The sequence below is a fragment of the Mesoplodon mirus genome, assembly GCF_964341445.2.
Source record: "Mesoplodon mirus genome assembly, chromosome: X".
NCBI lineage: Eukaryota > Metazoa > Chordata > Mammalia > Artiodactyla > Ziphiidae > Mesoplodon > Mesoplodon mirus.
In genome coordinates, this window is record NC_138981.1 from 67,296,251 (window position 1) to 67,315,309 (window position 19,059).

Here is a 19,059-nt window from a genome sequence, read left to right on the forward strand (position 1 = left end):
AATTAGGTCTAAGTGAAATCAAACAGACACAAAAGGCTACATACTACATAATTTCGTTTAGATGACATTCTAAATAAGGCAAAAGTACAGTGATAGATGAGTGGTTTCCAGGGATTGAGGAATAGGGGATTAACTGCAATGAGGCATGACATGAATTTAAGGGGTGATAAAAATGTTCCATATTTTTATTGTGTTGGTGGTGGTTATACAAATGTATTCATTTGTCAAAACTCATTGAACTGCACACTTAAAAAGGCAGAACTTGGGAATTCCCTGATGGTCCAGTGGTTAGGACTCAGGGCTTTCACTGCCAGGACAGGTTCGATCCCTGTTGGGGGAACTAAGATCCCACAAGTCATGCGGCGTGGTCAAAAAAAATGGGGGGAGAACCTTTTTATGTAAATCATACATACACCATAATATATGACTTAAAAAATAAAAGTAATGTGGCTAATCCTTTATCTTTTGAGTTCTAAGTGTAGATCTTTTATAAAAGGAAGTATTGGTAACATCTGACCATGAAATGTTTTTTTTTTTTCCCTTTGGCCACCCCACACAGCTTGTGGGATTTTAGTTCCCCAACCAGGGATTGAACCTGGGCTCTCTCGGCAGTGAGAATGTGGAGTCCTAACCACTGGACCACCAGGGAATTCCCCATGAAATGGTTTAGAAATAGACTGGAAGGCAAGCAGTGTAACGTATGCCAGTCATATACTTCTCTGGGCTTTGGATTTTTCTGCTCTAAACAGGGGTTTGCAACCCAGTTTCCCAAATCTGTTCCCAGGAAAGTTTCAGAATGTTACAGGTGTTCTGGGAAAAGGATTTCCACTGTCAAATTACTTAGATAATGCTCCCCTTAAGGTGATTCACAATGCATTTCAGCATATGAAAGGATCTGAGCAGTCCTACATGCATTCATTTGTTTCTGTATTTTTTTAAACTCAGTGTTTCCCACATTTACTTGACCAAGGAACCCTTTTATCAAGAAACAGTGTTGCTAAAAGTTCCTTCTAGTGCTAAGATTCTTTGATAAAACCTTCAAGACTTACCTTCATGATTAAGTTTTATTTATACAGGGAAACTATAAAATTGATTTTAAAGTAGCTATGGAAAACTGTACCCCACAATGAGAAAACTGTCTCAAATAACAAATTTTAAAAGATTTTCTACTCATCTTGTTTACTTTCGTAGTCAACTCCCCTGAGTTTTTATCAGGTTCTGAATTCTAAATATGTTGAACTTAAGTATCTTGACTAGTATATACTACATGAAAATACATCATGATTGAGTTATCTCTATTTCAATAGCTCATCCTCAAATAACATGGCAGATTTAAGAAAGTGAAAGCATCAGTGACAGGGACACTAAAATTCCTAAGCAATTATCATTATGAATAACAAAATAATTAAGTCAGAATGTGAAGCATTTACTGTACAAAACCAACAGAAGTTTGAATGTATATGCACAGTAGAAAGAATTTTTTAAAAGAGAAGGAAAGAGGGACTTCCCTGGTGATCTAGTGGTTAAGACTCCATGCTCGCAATGCAGGGGGCCTGGGTTCAATCCCTAGTCAGGGAACTAGATCCCACATGCCACAACTAAATATCTCACAAGAGGCAATGAAGATCTCGCATGCCACAACTAAGACCGGGTGCAGCCAAATAAATAAATATTTAAAAAAAGAGAAAGAGGGCCTCCCTGGTGATGCAGTGATTGAGAGTCCGCCTGCCAATGCAGGGGGACATGGGTTCGTGCCCGGTCCGGGAAGATCCCACATGCCGTGGAGCGGCTAGGCCCATGAGCCTTGGCCACTGAGCCTGTGCATCCGGAGCTTGTGCTCCGCAACGGGAGAGGCCACAACAGTGAGAGGCCCGCGTACCGCAAAAAAAAAAAAAAAAAAAAAAAAAAAGAGAGAGAGAAAGAGAAGGAAAGAAAGAATAAAGAAATATTGAAAACCTAATACTCTACAGGCTGCTCTTCAGTGGTTCACGTGTGACCACTGAAGGAAGTATAAAGCATATAAACAATGTTGATAGTACGACTAAGACTATTATATATTTTGAACATAAATAAATGCATGAAAAATAAAAGCTATCTCAATTCAATTCAATAAATTAATTATGAATAAAGCTTAAGGGAAAAGTGAACACCAGAAAATTCTGGATGGTAAACAAACTGCCACTGAAAATGAAAAAAAAAAAAAGTAAAAACACCATGTCCAATTAGACCCAACCCAGTAGTCTACTTTTTCCAGTAATATCCATGCTATGGAAGAGTAGTGTTAGCAATATATATCAAAGAATCCAATTTATCTTAATAAAACTTATGAATCTTTATCAATGACTTCATCTAAATATTTTAAAAAATTATTTCTAATCTAAATTTATTTAACCTCTTTGGGTAAATAAGTTCTATAAGCTAATTATATAAAATAGTATTCCTTAAAAAAACTAATCTTATTTTTCAATTTGAATTTAAGGCATATTCTCTAGGCACTAGGCACTATATAAAATAATGTGATTTTTCAGAAGAGTGAGAAAATAGGAAAAGAGTGGCAGTTACTCATCTAGCTGCCTGGTTCTCTACATTCTTCACAAGAATTAACTTTAGTATAAATGGTTTTGTTAGCTAGATCTCCTCGGGAACCACTACTATTATTTCTTCATAATGGTCTGGCCAGAGATGACCCAGGAATAATATGAACGGGACATGTGAATTTCAGTAAACTACAAGTGGGAAGGGTGATTTTTTTTCTTTTAATAAAGACATAAAATTTATTACATCATTATAAGTTTGGCAAGCAGCTGTAAGCAGAATGTACTTTTGCTTCCTTCTGAAATCTATCTTTACATAGTTCCCTGTAAAATCTTTGAGCTCAGCACAGAAATATGTAACTAGACATCCATATGGTAAAAAACACCTGAAATATATAAAAAAGGAAATGCTTCTGCTAAGAGGAAAGAAAGAAAGAAAGGAAGAAAGAAAGAAAGAAAGAAAGAAAGAAAGAAAGAAAGAAAGAAAGAAAGAAAGAAAGAAAGAAAGAAAGAAAGAAAAAGAGAAAGAAAGAAAGAAAGAAAGAAGAGAAAGAGAGAAGCAGAGAAAGGGAGAAAGAGAAAGAAAGAAAGAGAAAGAGAAGGAGAGAAAGAGAGAGAGAAGGAGAGGAGAGGAGAGAAAGAGAGAAAGGGAGAAAGGAAGAAAGGAAGAAAGAAAAGGAAGAAAGGAAGGAAGGAAAGAAGAAAGAGAGAAAGAAAGGAAGGAAGGAAGGAGAAAAGAAAGAAAGAAAGGGAGGGAAGACAGGAGAGGAGAGGAGTGGAAGGGAGGGGAAGGGGAAGGGAGAGAAGGAGGAGGGGAGGACGAGGGGACGGGGGAGGGGGAGGAGGAGAGGAGAGGAGGGGAAGGGAAAGAAAGAAAATGAATTTTTAAAAAAGGTTACCTTTTACAAAACCATGATTATATTTGCTTTACATAAAAATGCTTTAGGGCTTCCCTGGTGGCACAGTGGTTTAGAGTCCGCCTGCCGATGCAGGGGACATGGGTTCGTGCCCTGGTCCGGGAAGATCCCACATGCCGCTAAGCAGCTGGGCCCGTGAGCCATGGCCACTGAGCCTGCGTGTCTGGAGCCTGTGCTCCGCAACGGGAGAGGCTACAACAGTGAGAGGCCCTCATATCACACACACACAAAAAAATGCTTTAAAAAATCTGGACCAACCATGAAACTCTTCAAGAATGTAAGCAGTTTGTTTATACTTCAAATTTAATTCTGGTATGTATTTTTGGCTGTATAATGAGTTCAGGAAGGAACAAATTAAGAATATGTTTATAACTCACATGGACATTACTCACCCACATTTGGAGGTTTCACATAATTTACAGGTAGTTCTGGAGGTCTGCCTCTATGTAGAGCTGCAAAAGCAGAGCCATTCCATAGTATACTCTTACAGTCTATACAAAAAGATTCAAAAGTCAGTCAAGGCATAGAACAGTTTTCTTTTAACTGTACCCCAGAGGCAAATATCTGTTTTCAATTTTATTTATTGAAATACATTTTTAACTATTAAAACCACAATAAGAAATAACATGCATATGTTTAAAAGTGTTATAATCTATATTATGATAGGTAAACACCAATGCCTTAATATTATCATCAGGATATTTTATTTTCATGCTGATATAGAACCAAAGCTTTTATTATACATATATTTGAATCTTATGTAAATATCTCATGGATTAATAAGGTTTTAAGTTTACATTCGTCCCCTTCTTGATCTTTAGGCTTATACACATCTTCTCATATAAAACTGTATAAGCAAGGAAATGAATACAGCACAAGTATGCCAGGTAAAATTCAGAAACATTTATACTTCGTGTATGCTCATGTTATGGAGCGCCTGCCAGCTGTGCCATGACAGGTTGTTACACTGCATATCAGATGATAATTGAGTAAAAATAGTTGTGTTTTTTATCTTTAATGTTTATGTCAAAAAATTCAAGCAAATATGAAATATTCCTAATAATTCAAATTTGAAACAAAAATATTCTACTACTCTCTTGAAAGGTTTCAAATTAACTGAATTGAAGAATTTCCTTAAATTATAAAATGAGATATTTAAAAACTGACATCATTTATGTAACTATTTATATTTGTAAGTTAGGATTTTTAAAACATTATGGTAAAAAAACAAAACATAGAAATAAATTGGTTGCTAGACCTGAAGTATTTAATTCACTAAGGCATCCTAAACGCCTAATTTCACATTTTTATGTTCAGAAAATTCTATCTATATAATTTACATATGGGGGTTCCGTGTAAAACTTTGGGAGAAATCTGTAAAAGACTGAAAAATAGTGGAATAGAGAAACTGTTACTGAATGCTGATGGATTGATTTTTTTTTAATATTTTTAATTATAAACATAGTTACATATCATAATTTTTATTTACCTGTTATGAAGTACCCAATGTGATTAGGATGATATCAAGACTCAAAGATTAAGAACATCAAAATGTAATGAAAGAATATTTTATGTATTTATACTGTACTAATAAGAGCAGCAATCTTTTGAGATTTCTATTCCATAGGATTACAAAGATATTTTATAGTCTTTACCTCTATAGTATTCACTGTTTTACAGAAAAGGGATCCATTTAGGCCTCTAAAAATTTACTTGTACACTAGGAAAATAAAAACAAGGTTGGCAAGATAAGAAAAACTAAAAGAAAATTAGTATTTAGAAAAGCATGGGGACATTTAATTAACATAAAAATACACTACTCTTGACTCCTTCCTCTAAAAACTGTAAAAATCTTACCTTTGGCATCCCGTAACAGAGACTGCCGACCAACACCTAGTAATGTCTGTACCCCAGGAACACTCTGAGGGATCTCCTTATCTAGTAAGGGACCAATCCGCTCACAAATTTTAAGGAGGTAGTCTGGAGGAATGTGTGCATTGGCTGCCACCTAAAAAGCATAAGTAAAATACAGGAAAACAAATTTGGTTTAAAAACATTAACCTAGTCCATTACCAAACATCATGGAAAAAAGTACAATTTTAAAACAAGGAAAATAACATTTTAAATATTTAATACTTCAACCAAATTTAAGAAACAGCTACAAAAAGTAAGCATCATTTAAACAAATGGTAACACATAAATGACATGGCAGTTTAACTTACTTTTTCGTGCCTTGATTAAATCATTTGCTTAGCTGTTAATCTAATGCAATAAGCATTACAAAACAGCAAAAAGGAGCATGCCTAAAAATCAAAGAAGTACAAAGATGATGGGTAAACTCTACTAGTACTTGATCAGCAGTGATCAAGAATCAGAGAATCTAGATTCTATATAAATGATAAGAATGCAAACAAAAGGTAATGCACCAAACTCTCACTTAAGTCCCTTTAGGATTAACAGGACACATTTGCTTAATTAAAGCAGAACTCTTTCTCCTAAAAAAGTTAATTGGTTTTCAAAAAAGTATCAAATTAATGATTATTTTAAATACCATGTTCTAAACAAGCTATGTACTCAAAATTCATTGCAACATTAACTCATTTTTTTCCTCCAAGTGCTTTATTTATTTTTTTAACATTAACTCATTTTTAAAACACAAGTAAATTTCTGAAGATGATTAACAAATGTAGATATGGATGAGACAATAAAACAACGAAACTGGTTTTCATTTTTTATCTAAGCTAATGTTAAAGTTACTGATGTGTTTCATAAATACCTAATTATTAAAACAGTAAAGAGTAAACTAGAACATTAAAAATCTTTAGATGAAAAGAACATCTACATTCTCATCTTGACAAAAGGCCCTAAAATCTACTTACAGTTACAATGCCAATTTTTATAAGTGCTACAGAGAGAGAAATATACATATATATATATACACATATATATACCTACCATCACATAGGACACATATCAATATATTACCGCCAAGTCAAAAACAATATAACACAAAGGAATAATTTTGTAAATCATCCCTAATGATCACCAGAAGAGATTATGTGTGTTCTTGATAAATACTGGTTCACTGAATCAATGAATGAATAAAAACCAAAGTCTACCTATAAGCAATATCATATGAACTCACAGAGGAAAAAGCTTTCTCCTATCAGGGTGCCTTTTTTGTTTTCTTAGGAACCACAGGTCAAAGAACTACAATCCAACATGTACTTAGGAATCTGAGAATAAATGATTCTATTGTGATTTTAAAAATTTATTTCCTGCCAATTATCTTTCGTAAGTCCCTGCAAAAATGAATTTTAATCTACCAAAATCACTGGGGCCTGGCAACTGTCATGATGGTCAGGAAGAATGGCAACTTATGGGACTTCCCTGGCACAGTGATTAAGACTCCATGCTTCCACTGCAGGGGGCACGGGTTCGACCTCTGGTCAGGGAACTAAGATTAAAAAAAAAAAAAAAAAAAGAATGGCAACTTAACCTGATTATTTGCATCTACAAGGTTTAGCTTCTGGATTGGGACAAAGTATCAAGCAAATTCTTTCAGTTATTTCACACATGTCTAGTTTTGTTTTCCAAGCAATTAACTACATAGAACTAAAATATAGAGGTAATATTAAAGTGAAAGTACGTGATGATTCAATCTAAAGACTTTTTTTTTGTTACCTAGAGACACTGATGTCCTAAAATCCTAGTTTGTAATTCATTCTCTCCACAATAGGGCATTCCTAAATAGGCCTACATGCAAATATAGTTAGTACTCCTAAAAACATATATCTCAAAGAAAAAAGCCTTAACATACTGCATATTAACATCTATAATAGTTTGTGCCTTTTTTCCCCCAACACTGTCTTGTATAAATTGGGCTTCTGATATCAGTCATTACTTTTTCACCAAGTAAATGTTATAAGTCTTTACACACAATGGTAGTTGATGTCTTTAGTGGCATTTTCTTTTTTATCAATTTTCTTTTCCTCATTTCATTACCATCTCAAGAGTTATTCATTTGTTACACAAATCTAACTACCCTAAAACTTGCAATATATATATATATATATATATGTATATGTATATATATATATATATGTATATGTATATATATATGTATATGTATATGTGTATATATATATATACATATATATATATATATATATATGGTAACATATAATCCAGAAAATGGGAGTTCTCTGATATGAATTTTTAGTATTACCCTCTTAAAGAAATCTGTCAGAATTATATCTTTATATCTTTATATCTTAAACTTAGGCCCCCTGGCTACTTCATTTTATAAAAACAATGATGTTTGATTTTCAGCTAGTTATATAAATTTTTTATCAATTCCTCAGTAATCATTTAAAAACACAGAATCATTAATTAAGCAACTAAAACAAGGCTCATCTACTCTCATATTCTCCCCCTTGAAAATTTGTATTAGTAACACAGACTGCAAAAAATTAAAACTATAAATTTGATAAACTGAAAGAAATTAAACGAAGCCTAGATTATAAACCTTCTTGATAGGAACACTGGCTGACCTAAAGAGCAAATCTAGGGCCTCCCTGGTGGCGCAGTGGTTGAGAGTCCGCCTGCCGATGCAGGGGATACGGGTTCGTGCCCCGGTCTGGGAGGATCCCATATGCCGCGGAGCGGCTGGGCCCGTGAGCCATGGCCGCTGAGCCTGCGCATCCGGAGCCTGTGCTCCGCAACGGGAGAGGCCACAACAGTGAGAGGCCCGCGTACGGAAAAAAAAAAAAAAAAAAAAAAAAGAGCAAATCTAACAACTGAAATTACCACACTTGAGAATCATTATGACAACTGAGAAGACCAGAGAGCTCACTGAGATGATCCTACTACTCATAATTAGTTAAAAGGAATCCAGCTGGGCACTGAATAAAATACAAAAGGTACCTAATCTCAGGGGGCCAGAACTGCACCAAGAGCTACATTTGAAATACTAATTTTCAGATAGCCATGATAGCATTCTTCCTTTGGCTTTTCGAAATAATAAGATCAGACAAGTAACTAAAAAACAAAGAAAATAAAATTGTATGTTTTGTTTTCTAACTAAAATCACTACACAGGTAAAATGAAGAATGAAACTGAGACCATATGCTGAAGAAGTAAAATGAAACATTTTATCTGAGATTTGAAATTTTTGGGGGGGGGAATAGAAAATGAACATCCATAAAGTTAGTCACATGACTTTTTGATATTTGGGGACAGGAAACAAACAGATTTTGAAAAATACAGCAAGGCTTTAAATATATCAATATAAGTATAGTAGAGATAAGCATAGTACTTTGAAGTCTAAGAGCCTGGATTACTCAGGCTCTAAAATTGACTAGCTGTTACTCCTTCTGGCAGTATGATACAGTAGAAAAGTCTTAGATTTGAATTTTTCCAGCATCCCCAGGATCCTACTTATATGACCTGCAAAGTTATTCAGTCTCTCTGAGCCTGAGCTTCCTCATCTGCAAAACAGGGAGTAATGATAACCACCTCATATTATTTGTAAAACAAAAACAAAATCATTCACTCATGCATGCATTCATTCAGACATTTGAAGTACAGGGATATAATGGAAAGATTAAACTGCTGCCCTAAGAAAATCCATAATCCCAGTGGGGGAAACAAACTAGTAGCTAGAAACAAATCAAATCTACAAGCGCCCAGAGGTTTAGTACATAGAACTAAGGAAGCAATGTACAGTACCTAATTTAGCCTGGGGGTAGGGGTTCTTGTCCAATTTCATACCTGAATTCTAAGTGAAAGTTAACAAGGCAGACATAAGGAAGGAAACGCATTCCAGGCAAAGAGAAAGGCACCCCCATCCAGTAAACACACTTTGCACAGTGACTAGTACATATATCTCCTCAACGTTTAAGATGCTCCTCCACAACATTAAGTTAAAAAAAATAAAAATAAAAAACTCTATCCAGAGTATCTGATTTTGAAGGAAAAAAATGCCCACACATATACCAAAAAGATGAAAGAAAATATAAAAAAAATAATAGTTTATTTTCTGCTTGATACTGTTCAGTAAAATATAAATGTCTGCAATAATCCAATATTATCTTTATAATTTAAAATTTGAGTTTTAATGTTTGCTGAAATTGAAGGAGGAGAAACGAAAAACTGGGAAGCAAAGGAAAGAAAGCAGGCCTTTCCATTGTAGTAATACCACTGGTTAACAGGTTGGGCTACAAAGTGTTAAGACTTCCTATCATTTTCTTTCGAAAATATTAATCATTGTTCATAGCATTTACTTTTATTTTTATTAGTTTTAAGATTTCCTCAGGAATGAGACAGGCAGAGCAATCCACGTAGGGCTCAAGTATTCTCTGGTTTATACTGCCTCAAGAAAGCACTAAAAGTACTATAACCCTGAGGTCAGATGATATCAAGAGAAGAACAAGGGACCCACCCACAGTCTAGAAGTTTCTCAGTAGACAAAGGTCCAATAAAAAGAACTCCATACTAGCTAGCAGATTAGTAAGCCTAAAAAATATATATCATGAAAACACTCCTAAGGGCTTCCCTGGTAGCGCAGTTGTTGAGAATCTGCCTGCCAATGCAGGGCACACGGGTTCCAGCCCTGGTCTGGGAAGATCCCACATGCCTCAGAGCAACTAGGCCCGTGAGCCACAACTACTAAGCCTGCGCCTCTGGAGCGTGGGCTCCGCAACAAGAGAGGCCACGATAGTGAGAGGCCCGCACACGGCGATGAAGAGTGGCCCCCGCTTGCCGCAACTATAGAAAGCCCTCGCACAGAAACGAAGACCCAACACAGCCAAAAAATTAATTAATTAATTAATTTTTTAAAAAAAGCTACAAACATCCGTGACTTATTTAAAAAAAAAAAGAAAGAAAAAAAGAAAACACTTCTAAAAAAGTTAAGAAAATTGAACAAGTAATAACTAAGAACCAGCTAATTATAAATCACCATGGTAGATACTAAAAGGCATAAGAAAACATCTTCAACAAGGTAATTTAAAACACAAGAAATAAATTGTCAATAATGTATAGAAAATAAGATTAGGATAAGAAGAGATCAGTCAGAAGGGTTGAGGATCCCTGCAACAAGACATGGGAAAAACATACCTCCCACTTCTTAAAAATGAGTTAATACTATACCAGTATCATATTGAATTACTTTTCTGTAATTCATAAAAATGCAAATAACACTAAATATATTTTCACCTAGTGATCATTCCTTGCTTAACACAGATGCACTTCAAAGACACTCATTTTGGGCTCAATTCTGACACTTTTTAAATGCTTTTTTTTTTTTTTTTTTTGCGGTACGCGGGCCTCTCACTGTTGTTGCCTCTCCCGCTGCAGAGCACAGGCTCCGGACGCGCAGGCTCAGCGGCCATGGCTCACGGGCCTAGCCGCTCCGCGGCATGTGGGATCTTCCCGGACTGGGGCACGAACCCGTGTCCCCTGCATCGGCAGGCGGACTCTCAACCACTGCGCCACCAGGGAAGCCCTAAATGCTTTTTTAATGGTACTATTTTATATGCCCCTTACCTTATAAAAAATATTAGGAAAATTGGGTGGTGATAATTAGCCAATTACCAAATAAAACATAAATTCTGGGGTCATAGTTCTTCAGATTTTAATGCTAACCATTCAAACTCTCTGTCCTATATTTAAAATGTAGTAAAATGTAGTAACCAACTCATTTGCATTCTTTCATATTTAACTCATTTGGTCCACACAACAACCTTGCAAAACAGGTAGGGGTTTTTCTTTTATAAATGAGGAAACTGAATCTCTGAGAGGTTAAGTAACTTGCCTGGGGTGGCTCAGCGAGTAATGACTATCTCCTGGACTAAATCTTATGGCCTTTTCTACTACCCACGAAATCCTATTTGAGAAATGTCAAACAAAGGCATCTCTAAAATGTGACACAAACACTAAGTTAACTTTAAATTACTATTATGCTCCCTACAAAAAAATTATTAATCAGTCAATAACCAACATCAGTAAAACTTCAACAAAAACACACAAACTAAACTAATATTCAAATGTCACAAAGGTGATTCCTGGACAAAATTTGATAAGAAACATTCACACAATCCAAATTCTTACTCTTTAACAGCAGCTCTCTTCGTTTCCTTAATACCATCTTATTTGTACTGAGATACCAGTTTTCCTAGAACTGGTGCTAAATCTCCAAAAGGATTTTAATCATTGAAAGTATGTTTCTAGAGCCCAATTGTGGAAAAAAAAGCCAGTGATCAATCCAGATGAATAGGTAAAACAAACAAAAAAGAAAGAAAAGAGCGTACACGTGGCTCAAGCCAATCAGTAGTTAGGAATACCAGTTTACAGACACTGACTGCTGCCTGCCATAATACCTATCAGTTAACATTATATCCACACGGGAGTCAAGCAGCGCATGCTTTTTGGTTTCCCATGATGCATTCTGTTCCTCCTAACTATGGCTGTGTCCACATAACAGTTAATAAATCACACATGCTTAAATTGCTTCCACACTTAGAGATGCAATAACCACGCTACCAGCACTCAAAGATCATTCTACAGTTCTAATAGACAATTTAAGCTATTACTAGTAACTAGAGAACAAGAGCTGGGTAAGGTAAGAAAAAAATGCAGGTATGTCTGGAATTCAAATACAGTGTTTTAAAGCAGTTGGTGAGGATCAAATGAGATAATGTGAAAACATTTTTAAAGTCAAATATGTTAAATGCAGATGTAAATTCTTATAATGACATATATCACCATAGATGTACTATTTCTAAAGACAGCGGTGAACATACAATCTTGACCAAAGTTTTTTAAATAGCAGAAAACTGCTTCAAGTCTTTTGAATATAAAATGAAGGTAATAAAATCTATGTCACTCCAAATGTAAGCACTAATTGGTGCTTTCAAGTCTACAGATGAAAAATGCTGAATAAATGTAAAAATATATACCACACCTAAAGAAAATTATGTCTTTGGTTCAGTCTTATGATAGGAGTACCCATACAGTGATTCAAAAATCTTAAAGCATGCCTTTAAAAAATGTTTCCAACTCACCATTCCAATATATAAAATTTGTATATTAACAAAAACTGTTCATTTGTTTACACACACACACACACACACACACACACACACACGCCCCTCACTGCTCTGTTTTGTCATCCCCAATAAAGCTCCAAGGAGGAAGCAATAAAATAGTCAACAATTCAACAGGGTCACCGCAAATGAAAGGACATCTGTATTTATTTATATTATCTACCTTAAGATGTAAGAAGCAAATCTAATTCTATTATGCTGTAAATAACAGTCAAGCAGAAATAAAGAAAAATACTCAGATCAAACTTCAAAAACAATCACCCTGACTTCAAATCTCTCCCTGTATCATTACAAAATTCTGAAAATTAATTTAGAATTTTTTTGAATGTCATAGTCAAAAACGTTACAGTTCAACATAAACTGACAAACATTTCACGTTCAGACTCATTTTTTTAAAGGCACTTCAGATCTTGGCATGTCAATACTTGGCTGCAAGCAGCTTTAACAAAAAAGCACCTTCCCGTGTGTTCCAAATTATAAGTAAAACACTAAATCAGATTTAAGAAAGAAAAAATAGGGATTTCTAGGCTATGCAATAGTAACAGTAGTAATGAAGTGTTGAAGAAATCTAACTTAGTATCTTAATATTCTTCTAGATAAATCAAGTTAAGCAGTATAGACAATTCAAATGAAAATATACATATGGACAGAAAGGCAGGATTTTTGTTTCAAGTATGTAGTATACATGACTATGCAACTTCAATTCAGTATTTTGATATCCTTGTTTATAGTCCTTCACCTCTTTATTATGCATGTGTCTTCTTTCCTTTGTATATCCCAGTACATCTTCAGTTTGAAGTGCTGCTATAAAATTATACTAATTAATACTTTGCCCTAAATTTCAATCCAAAACATGTAGCTAAATCAAAGATCGCACTGTATAAATCCATTGTTCTAATAGCACTTTAAAAAATACTACCCTGGGACTTCCCTGGTGGTCCAGTAGTTAGGACTCTGTGCTTCCACTGCAGGGGCACAGGTTCAATCTCTGGTGGGGAACTAAGACCCTGCATGCCCCTTGGTGTGGCCAACACAACAAAACAAAACAAAACAAACCTACCCCAAGAAAAAAATCCATCTCTCCTACAATGAAGCCACTCAAAATCTCAAGTCAGATTTGAAATAATTTTTATCAACAGTACGACTGATGAATCTAGCAATCAAACACTGCACACTCAGTTCTCAGCCACTTCTTTTCCTTCTGTTCAATTCTCAGCCCTGCCTCATCTTCCCTTACAAAGAAATCTATAGGTAGAGAACAGACATATGAATAAAAATAAGACCATATTATCAAAATGTAATATCCCTACAAAAATTGGATGCTGGTGGAGAAATAAAAACCTATATGTACAATACAAAAAGTAAATTAAAAACAAAACAGATAACACTAATCCATAGATAACAGTCAAACAATAGAAGAAATTCTGTGTATATAAAAATTAAAAATGTATAAGGAATTATAAAAATAATAAATTAAAAAGATAAAGGTGAAAATCAAGTATATGTAGGGATATACAAATGGATTAATGACAATTAAAAAAATAACTTGTTAAAGTTTAAGCCTCACTAATAATGCGGAAAAGAACCAATTAACTCAATTGAGGACTATTTTCACCTATTAAAGCCACCAAAAGATTTTTAAATATTTTAAAAATTCATTCTAAGTATCTAGATGGTTACATTATAAATTAGGATAATCTTCTGGACAATAATTTTATAATATATAGCAAAAGCTAAAAAATGGATGAGTCCCTTGACCTGATAACTCCACTTCAGAAATATAGCCCAGAAAAACAACTGAAAAAAAAAGAAAAGAAAAAAAAGGAAAAAAGCAGAAAGACTACTTAACTATGCAAAGATATTAGTGAAAAACTGGAAGTAAACCAAATGTTCAACTAGCAATTGAGTTCTAATCACAGCAACTTAAAAACAACCGAATCTTTCCTTGCCATTAAAATAACAATGACTATTCAAATATAGATAAGTATATGTGAAAGTGTTACCTAAGAAAATATAAAGCATAAAGTGGACATTGATTACAATTACATGAAAATATGCCTTTACAATATAAGGAAAGGAAGTCTAGTAAACTGGGCTTTTTTTTTTCTGTGTGTGTGTGTGTGTGTGTGTGTGTATGCATGTGTGTGGTTAGGAGACTATTTTTAATCATTTTGATGCTCATTTACATTTTGCCACTGTCAAGTTAATTTTTAAAAAGCTTTTTCCTTTTAAAAAATGTTACTTGCTTAAAATGGTCTACTTAGAAACAAATAAATATAAACAAAAATATTGTCAATACACCTCAGTATAAAACTCTATCTTCAAAACCACATTAGTCATAAAGTATTAAAACATACTGGCAAGCACTGTTGTTTTTGCCCTTTTTTGAAAGAACTTCAGTCCAACAAAAAGTCTGACTACAAATTAAACTGGTAATGCATGCAGTTTTTCAAAAATATTTTTTATCCATCGGAGAACTTTTTACCATTCGTATTACAGATGGTTGAGTTTATCCTTATCATAATTATTATACCATTTTCTGTGCTTTGCAAAACTAAAAAAAATTTAGTCAGTAGATTTGGTGATAATTAGCATGGCCTCATTCTTGTAATTTAATACAAAGAAAAATATCTAATGAACACCAAAGTAATTTAAATATTGTTTAAATTACTTTTGAATTTATTTCCTGATGGAAGCAAATTTTAAATCATTTTATTTATATTTAGAGTCTACCATACCCCTCCAACTTTCTTTAACTTTGTCTGACTTTCCTCTGTTTGGATCTTACTGGAAGGAAAGATAGCTGAACTTAGATTTTAGTAACATCACCCCTTTCTCCTTTCATTTCCTTCCAACTGACTGTGCCAGTGGCTAACACAAGGGAACATCCTCCCAAAAATAAAAAGGATCACCTTTTTGTGTGTGTCAATGCCGAACAGAAGGTGCATTTACACTATGAATTATATTTGCTGAACAAACAACAGTCAATCCAATGCTTTTGGTCCTTTACTAAAGTATATTCTATTTTAACATATGACCATCGTTGTTTCCTTGTAAATCCAAAATCGTGTTTCGTCAATTCTCAAAAAGCTCATAATCCACAGTTCTTATTTAGTGAAACTGTTAACTGCATAAACGCGATTTAATAATGATTTGATGAGCTATTTTCTACAATCTGAGATATACAACGATTATGCTTTTATTCCGTAGTCGATTATCTAACCCCCGGCAAATTTTGAAATTAGCTTGATGCTATTATTTTTAATTGTGTCGTTTTTCCCTAGTCCCTGGTCCGTCAACTCCCCTCCTGAACCACCTCTGCCGTGCGGCCCACCGCCCCCAGACCAAGAAAAAAAAAAAAAAAAAAAAACAGCCTGGCCTCTGTTCCCGTATTTCAAGCCAGGACCAACCAGAAAGCAGTTTTCTTCCACTAATCCGGAACTCCGGGCTGTTACCAACGCTGTCATTGGCCAGCGTCAGTCCTTGGTACGTGCCCCAAGATAACCCCCTGGTTTCTCTCCCTTTTCCCCCTACAATGGGCCTTTCTCGATGTTTGTAAAATATTCATAATCCACAATACGGCATCTCTGATAACCAGTTCACATTCTTCAAAGTTTTCGGGTGGAAACAAACGAGGCCAAGGGGAGGGCAAGGTACCCTTTCTCCGACTCGCCGGGAGGGGGGAAGGGACAGTTCTTCGGCTTAGCACTGAGCTCCAGAGCCGCATAGGTTGAAGGGTCGGGGGCGGGTTGGGGGAACAAGGTGGGGAGGGAGTGGAGAAAGAGTTGGGTTAAGTTGAAATGAAAACTTTACTCACCAGATCCTCGAAGCTTCTTCTGTGCTCTCTCCCCTCCCAGTCTAAGCGGCGCGGAATAAGCTGGGGGCCGGCGAAAAGAAAGGGGGGAGGGGGCAACGATAAAGGCCAAGCCTCTGCTCCGCATCAACCCGACCCAGTTTGGGTCCGGGTCCTCGACCCTTTGGCGTCTTTATTGCTGTTGGCGTGATAGCTGTTGTCTCAGAGCTAGATGAGTGTGGGGGGAAGGAGGCCGAGGAGGAGGAAATCCTGAAAAAACACCTCCCACAGGCATAAAGAGGGGGCGAGTTAAGACCCCAGCGATATCCGCCCCTTTTGAGGAAAGAAGCCGGTTCACCACTGTGACAACAGCTATGAGTGCCCAGATCCAAGCCTTCCTCCCGGCCCTAGCCCTCCGCCCCTTACTTGCCCTTCCTCCAGTCTCACCCCAACCGTCCCCACCTCTTCCCGAAGGGGGTGCGTACCTGATGCTCCTCGAGCTCCTGCACTAGCACCTGAGCAAAAGGGAAACACGGATATGAGGGCAGCTCGGGCCATCAACCCATTCCTCCCTCCCCAAACTGAACCCAGCCGCTGACGGCAGGGCTACTCAAGGCCGGCCTTTCCCTCACCCACAGCGGAACCGCAAACCCCGCTGCCTCGATTTCCCCACTGGGACCATTCCCCAAGACTCCCAGATCTCCTTCCCCTTCTCACCTGAGCGGATTTGTTGCAGGGTCCGGACTGCAAGAATCTAGCGATCAGGTAATACAGCTCTGAGGAAGGTGGGGGGGGGGAGAGGTTGAGAGGGAGGCAAAGAAGAAAAAATAGAAGCTTTTTCAAAAGAAACTGACAGCCGTCGCGCTAAGCCCCCATCCTTTTAGCCCCCAGACACAGCTACCCACCGGCTTCGATCTGGGTAGGTGCCGCCGCCATCCTTTTCCCGAAGGGGTTTGGGGGATTTGCTCCAGAGGGGCTGGCGGGGGCGGGTGGGGATGCTGCCTCTATTGTGGTGAAGCCCCCATGCCCAGGAGTCCCGCCGCTTCCGCCGCACTCCTCGTCCCAGTTTCGGTCTCTCTCGGATTCATCGCATCACGTTTCGACCCATAGATATTCTAGCCCAAGAGCTGAGGAGGCGGAGGAGGAAGGAGAGGGAGAGAGAGAAGAGGAGGGAGGAGCCGAAGTGGCGGAGGGGTGGGCGGGGGCAAAGGGGGTGGAGAGAGGGGAGGGTAAAAACTGTGAGAGGGACCTGCAGCGCTCGTTGTTCACCGCCAGAGGCACTAATGCATCCTCCAGTCCTCAGCTCTCCAATACAGCCGACAGTTACCTAGCTACCGCTCCCGGAAGGAAGGGGAGGTGCTAACTGATGGCAGACTCTCTGGCAGCTACCGTAGAACTCAGTGGTGACGTTCCCTTCGGCGAGTTCCAGAGTGGTACCCTTCCTGTGAGGACAACCGGGCCCTTTCCTATTGAGGACCTTTCCCTCTGGCGTGGTCGTGAGGAACATGTGAGGAGACAACTTGATTCAGCTGCTTTCTTCGATTCCCTCCCGGCACCGAGGAGGCTTTGGTTTTTTTGTCTCTCTTCCACCGAAAGGAGGCTAGCCGCTAAAGGATCGCGTGCTGAGAAAGAAAAGGAGCCCCTACTTCGTTGTCACTTGTTTCTCTTTAAAATGATTTTTGTACCAGATGAAAATGCTGTGAACTTAGCAGTCCAGAGGGCAGGGCTCATACTGTTATAGAGAAAGAGCAGCTCTCAAAACGTCCCCTGATTCTGATAAATTTTCAGGAAGAATTTGATGGCAGACATGAAGCATTTTATTTGTTCCCCTTCTGAATGTGTAACACATGCCATATCTGTCCCATTCCTATAAGATAATTTTCAATCGTGTCTTCAAATACTGTCAAAATATTTTACGTTAACCATGGATTTTTATGTATTATTGCATATCTGTAGGCAAGGTAGTTTTCTACAGGTTTGGGGCAACTTTCGTTAATTAATATATAACCCCTAACTCTTAGTACAGTACCGACTTTCAGTAGTTGGTTACTGAAATCTTAAGTGATCAAAGGATTTGTAGAGTAACTGATATACATATAGTAAACAGTCTACTTCCCTACTTTCCCTCACGTAATATATTCACACCTCAAGCCCTGACCAAAAAGTAATTAATAGAAGCTGAACCTGATGAGGCCAGAAATGCTGTTTAAGCTGCATGTACTGTTTACATTAAAATATTGATTTGAAGGTTCACCTTTTAAGGTTAGGGCTGGATTCTTAGGATTTTGATTTCCTCACTCAGAGTTCAGCCACTGACCATAGTGTGCCTAGAATTTCATTATGCTGGCATAAACTTAGCCTAGGTTGGTTAGTTCTCACTCTGGCCATTATTTTCCCCTCAGAAAGAAAGAACCACACAAGATGTGATATGATAGGTCTATCTTTGGTTATTATGCTGTAGTACTTGATAAGACAAATGTCATTAACTGAAAAATATTAGATATTGAAAAGATCTATAAGCCCTAGATAACTCATTGCAAGTAGCTTAGCAAAACACCAGACTAAATATATTTTACAGACCAAGTATAATATATACAACAGTTACCATTAAGCCATTACAGTGTACTAAGCACTTTACATATTTTACCTCATTTAATCTTTATAATGACCCTAGGAGGTAGTTTCTATTGTTATCCACATTTTACAAG

General features: G+C 36.9%; 1 protein-coding gene across 2 annotated transcripts in view; it reads right to left on the reverse strand.

The window, feature by feature from the left end:
• Positions 1 to 17,477, reverse strand: part of BRWD3 (bromodomain and WD repeat domain containing 3) — a 121,392-nt gene extending 103,915 nt beyond the window's left edge. For both annotated transcript variants that reach the window (XM_082609033.1, XM_082609032.1), the window contains exons 1-6: positions 17,257 to 17,477; positions 17,069 to 17,127; positions 16,837 to 16,866; positions 16,376 to 16,435; positions 5,309 to 5,459; positions 3,844 to 3,942 (exon numbers count right to left, since the gene is read on the reverse strand). In XM_082609033.1, coding sequence (XP_082465159.1) covers positions 3,844 to 3,942; positions 5,309 to 5,459; positions 16,376 to 16,435; positions 16,837 to 16,866; positions 17,069 to 17,127; positions 17,257 to 17,287 — 430 coding nt within the window. In that variant the 5' untranslated portion in view covers positions 17,288 to 17,477. The remainder of the gene's footprint in view (positions 1 to 3,843; positions 3,943 to 5,308; positions 5,460 to 16,375; positions 16,436 to 16,836; positions 16,867 to 17,068; positions 17,128 to 17,256) is intronic.
• Between the last annotated feature and the right edge of the window lie 1,582 nt (positions 17,478 to 19,059).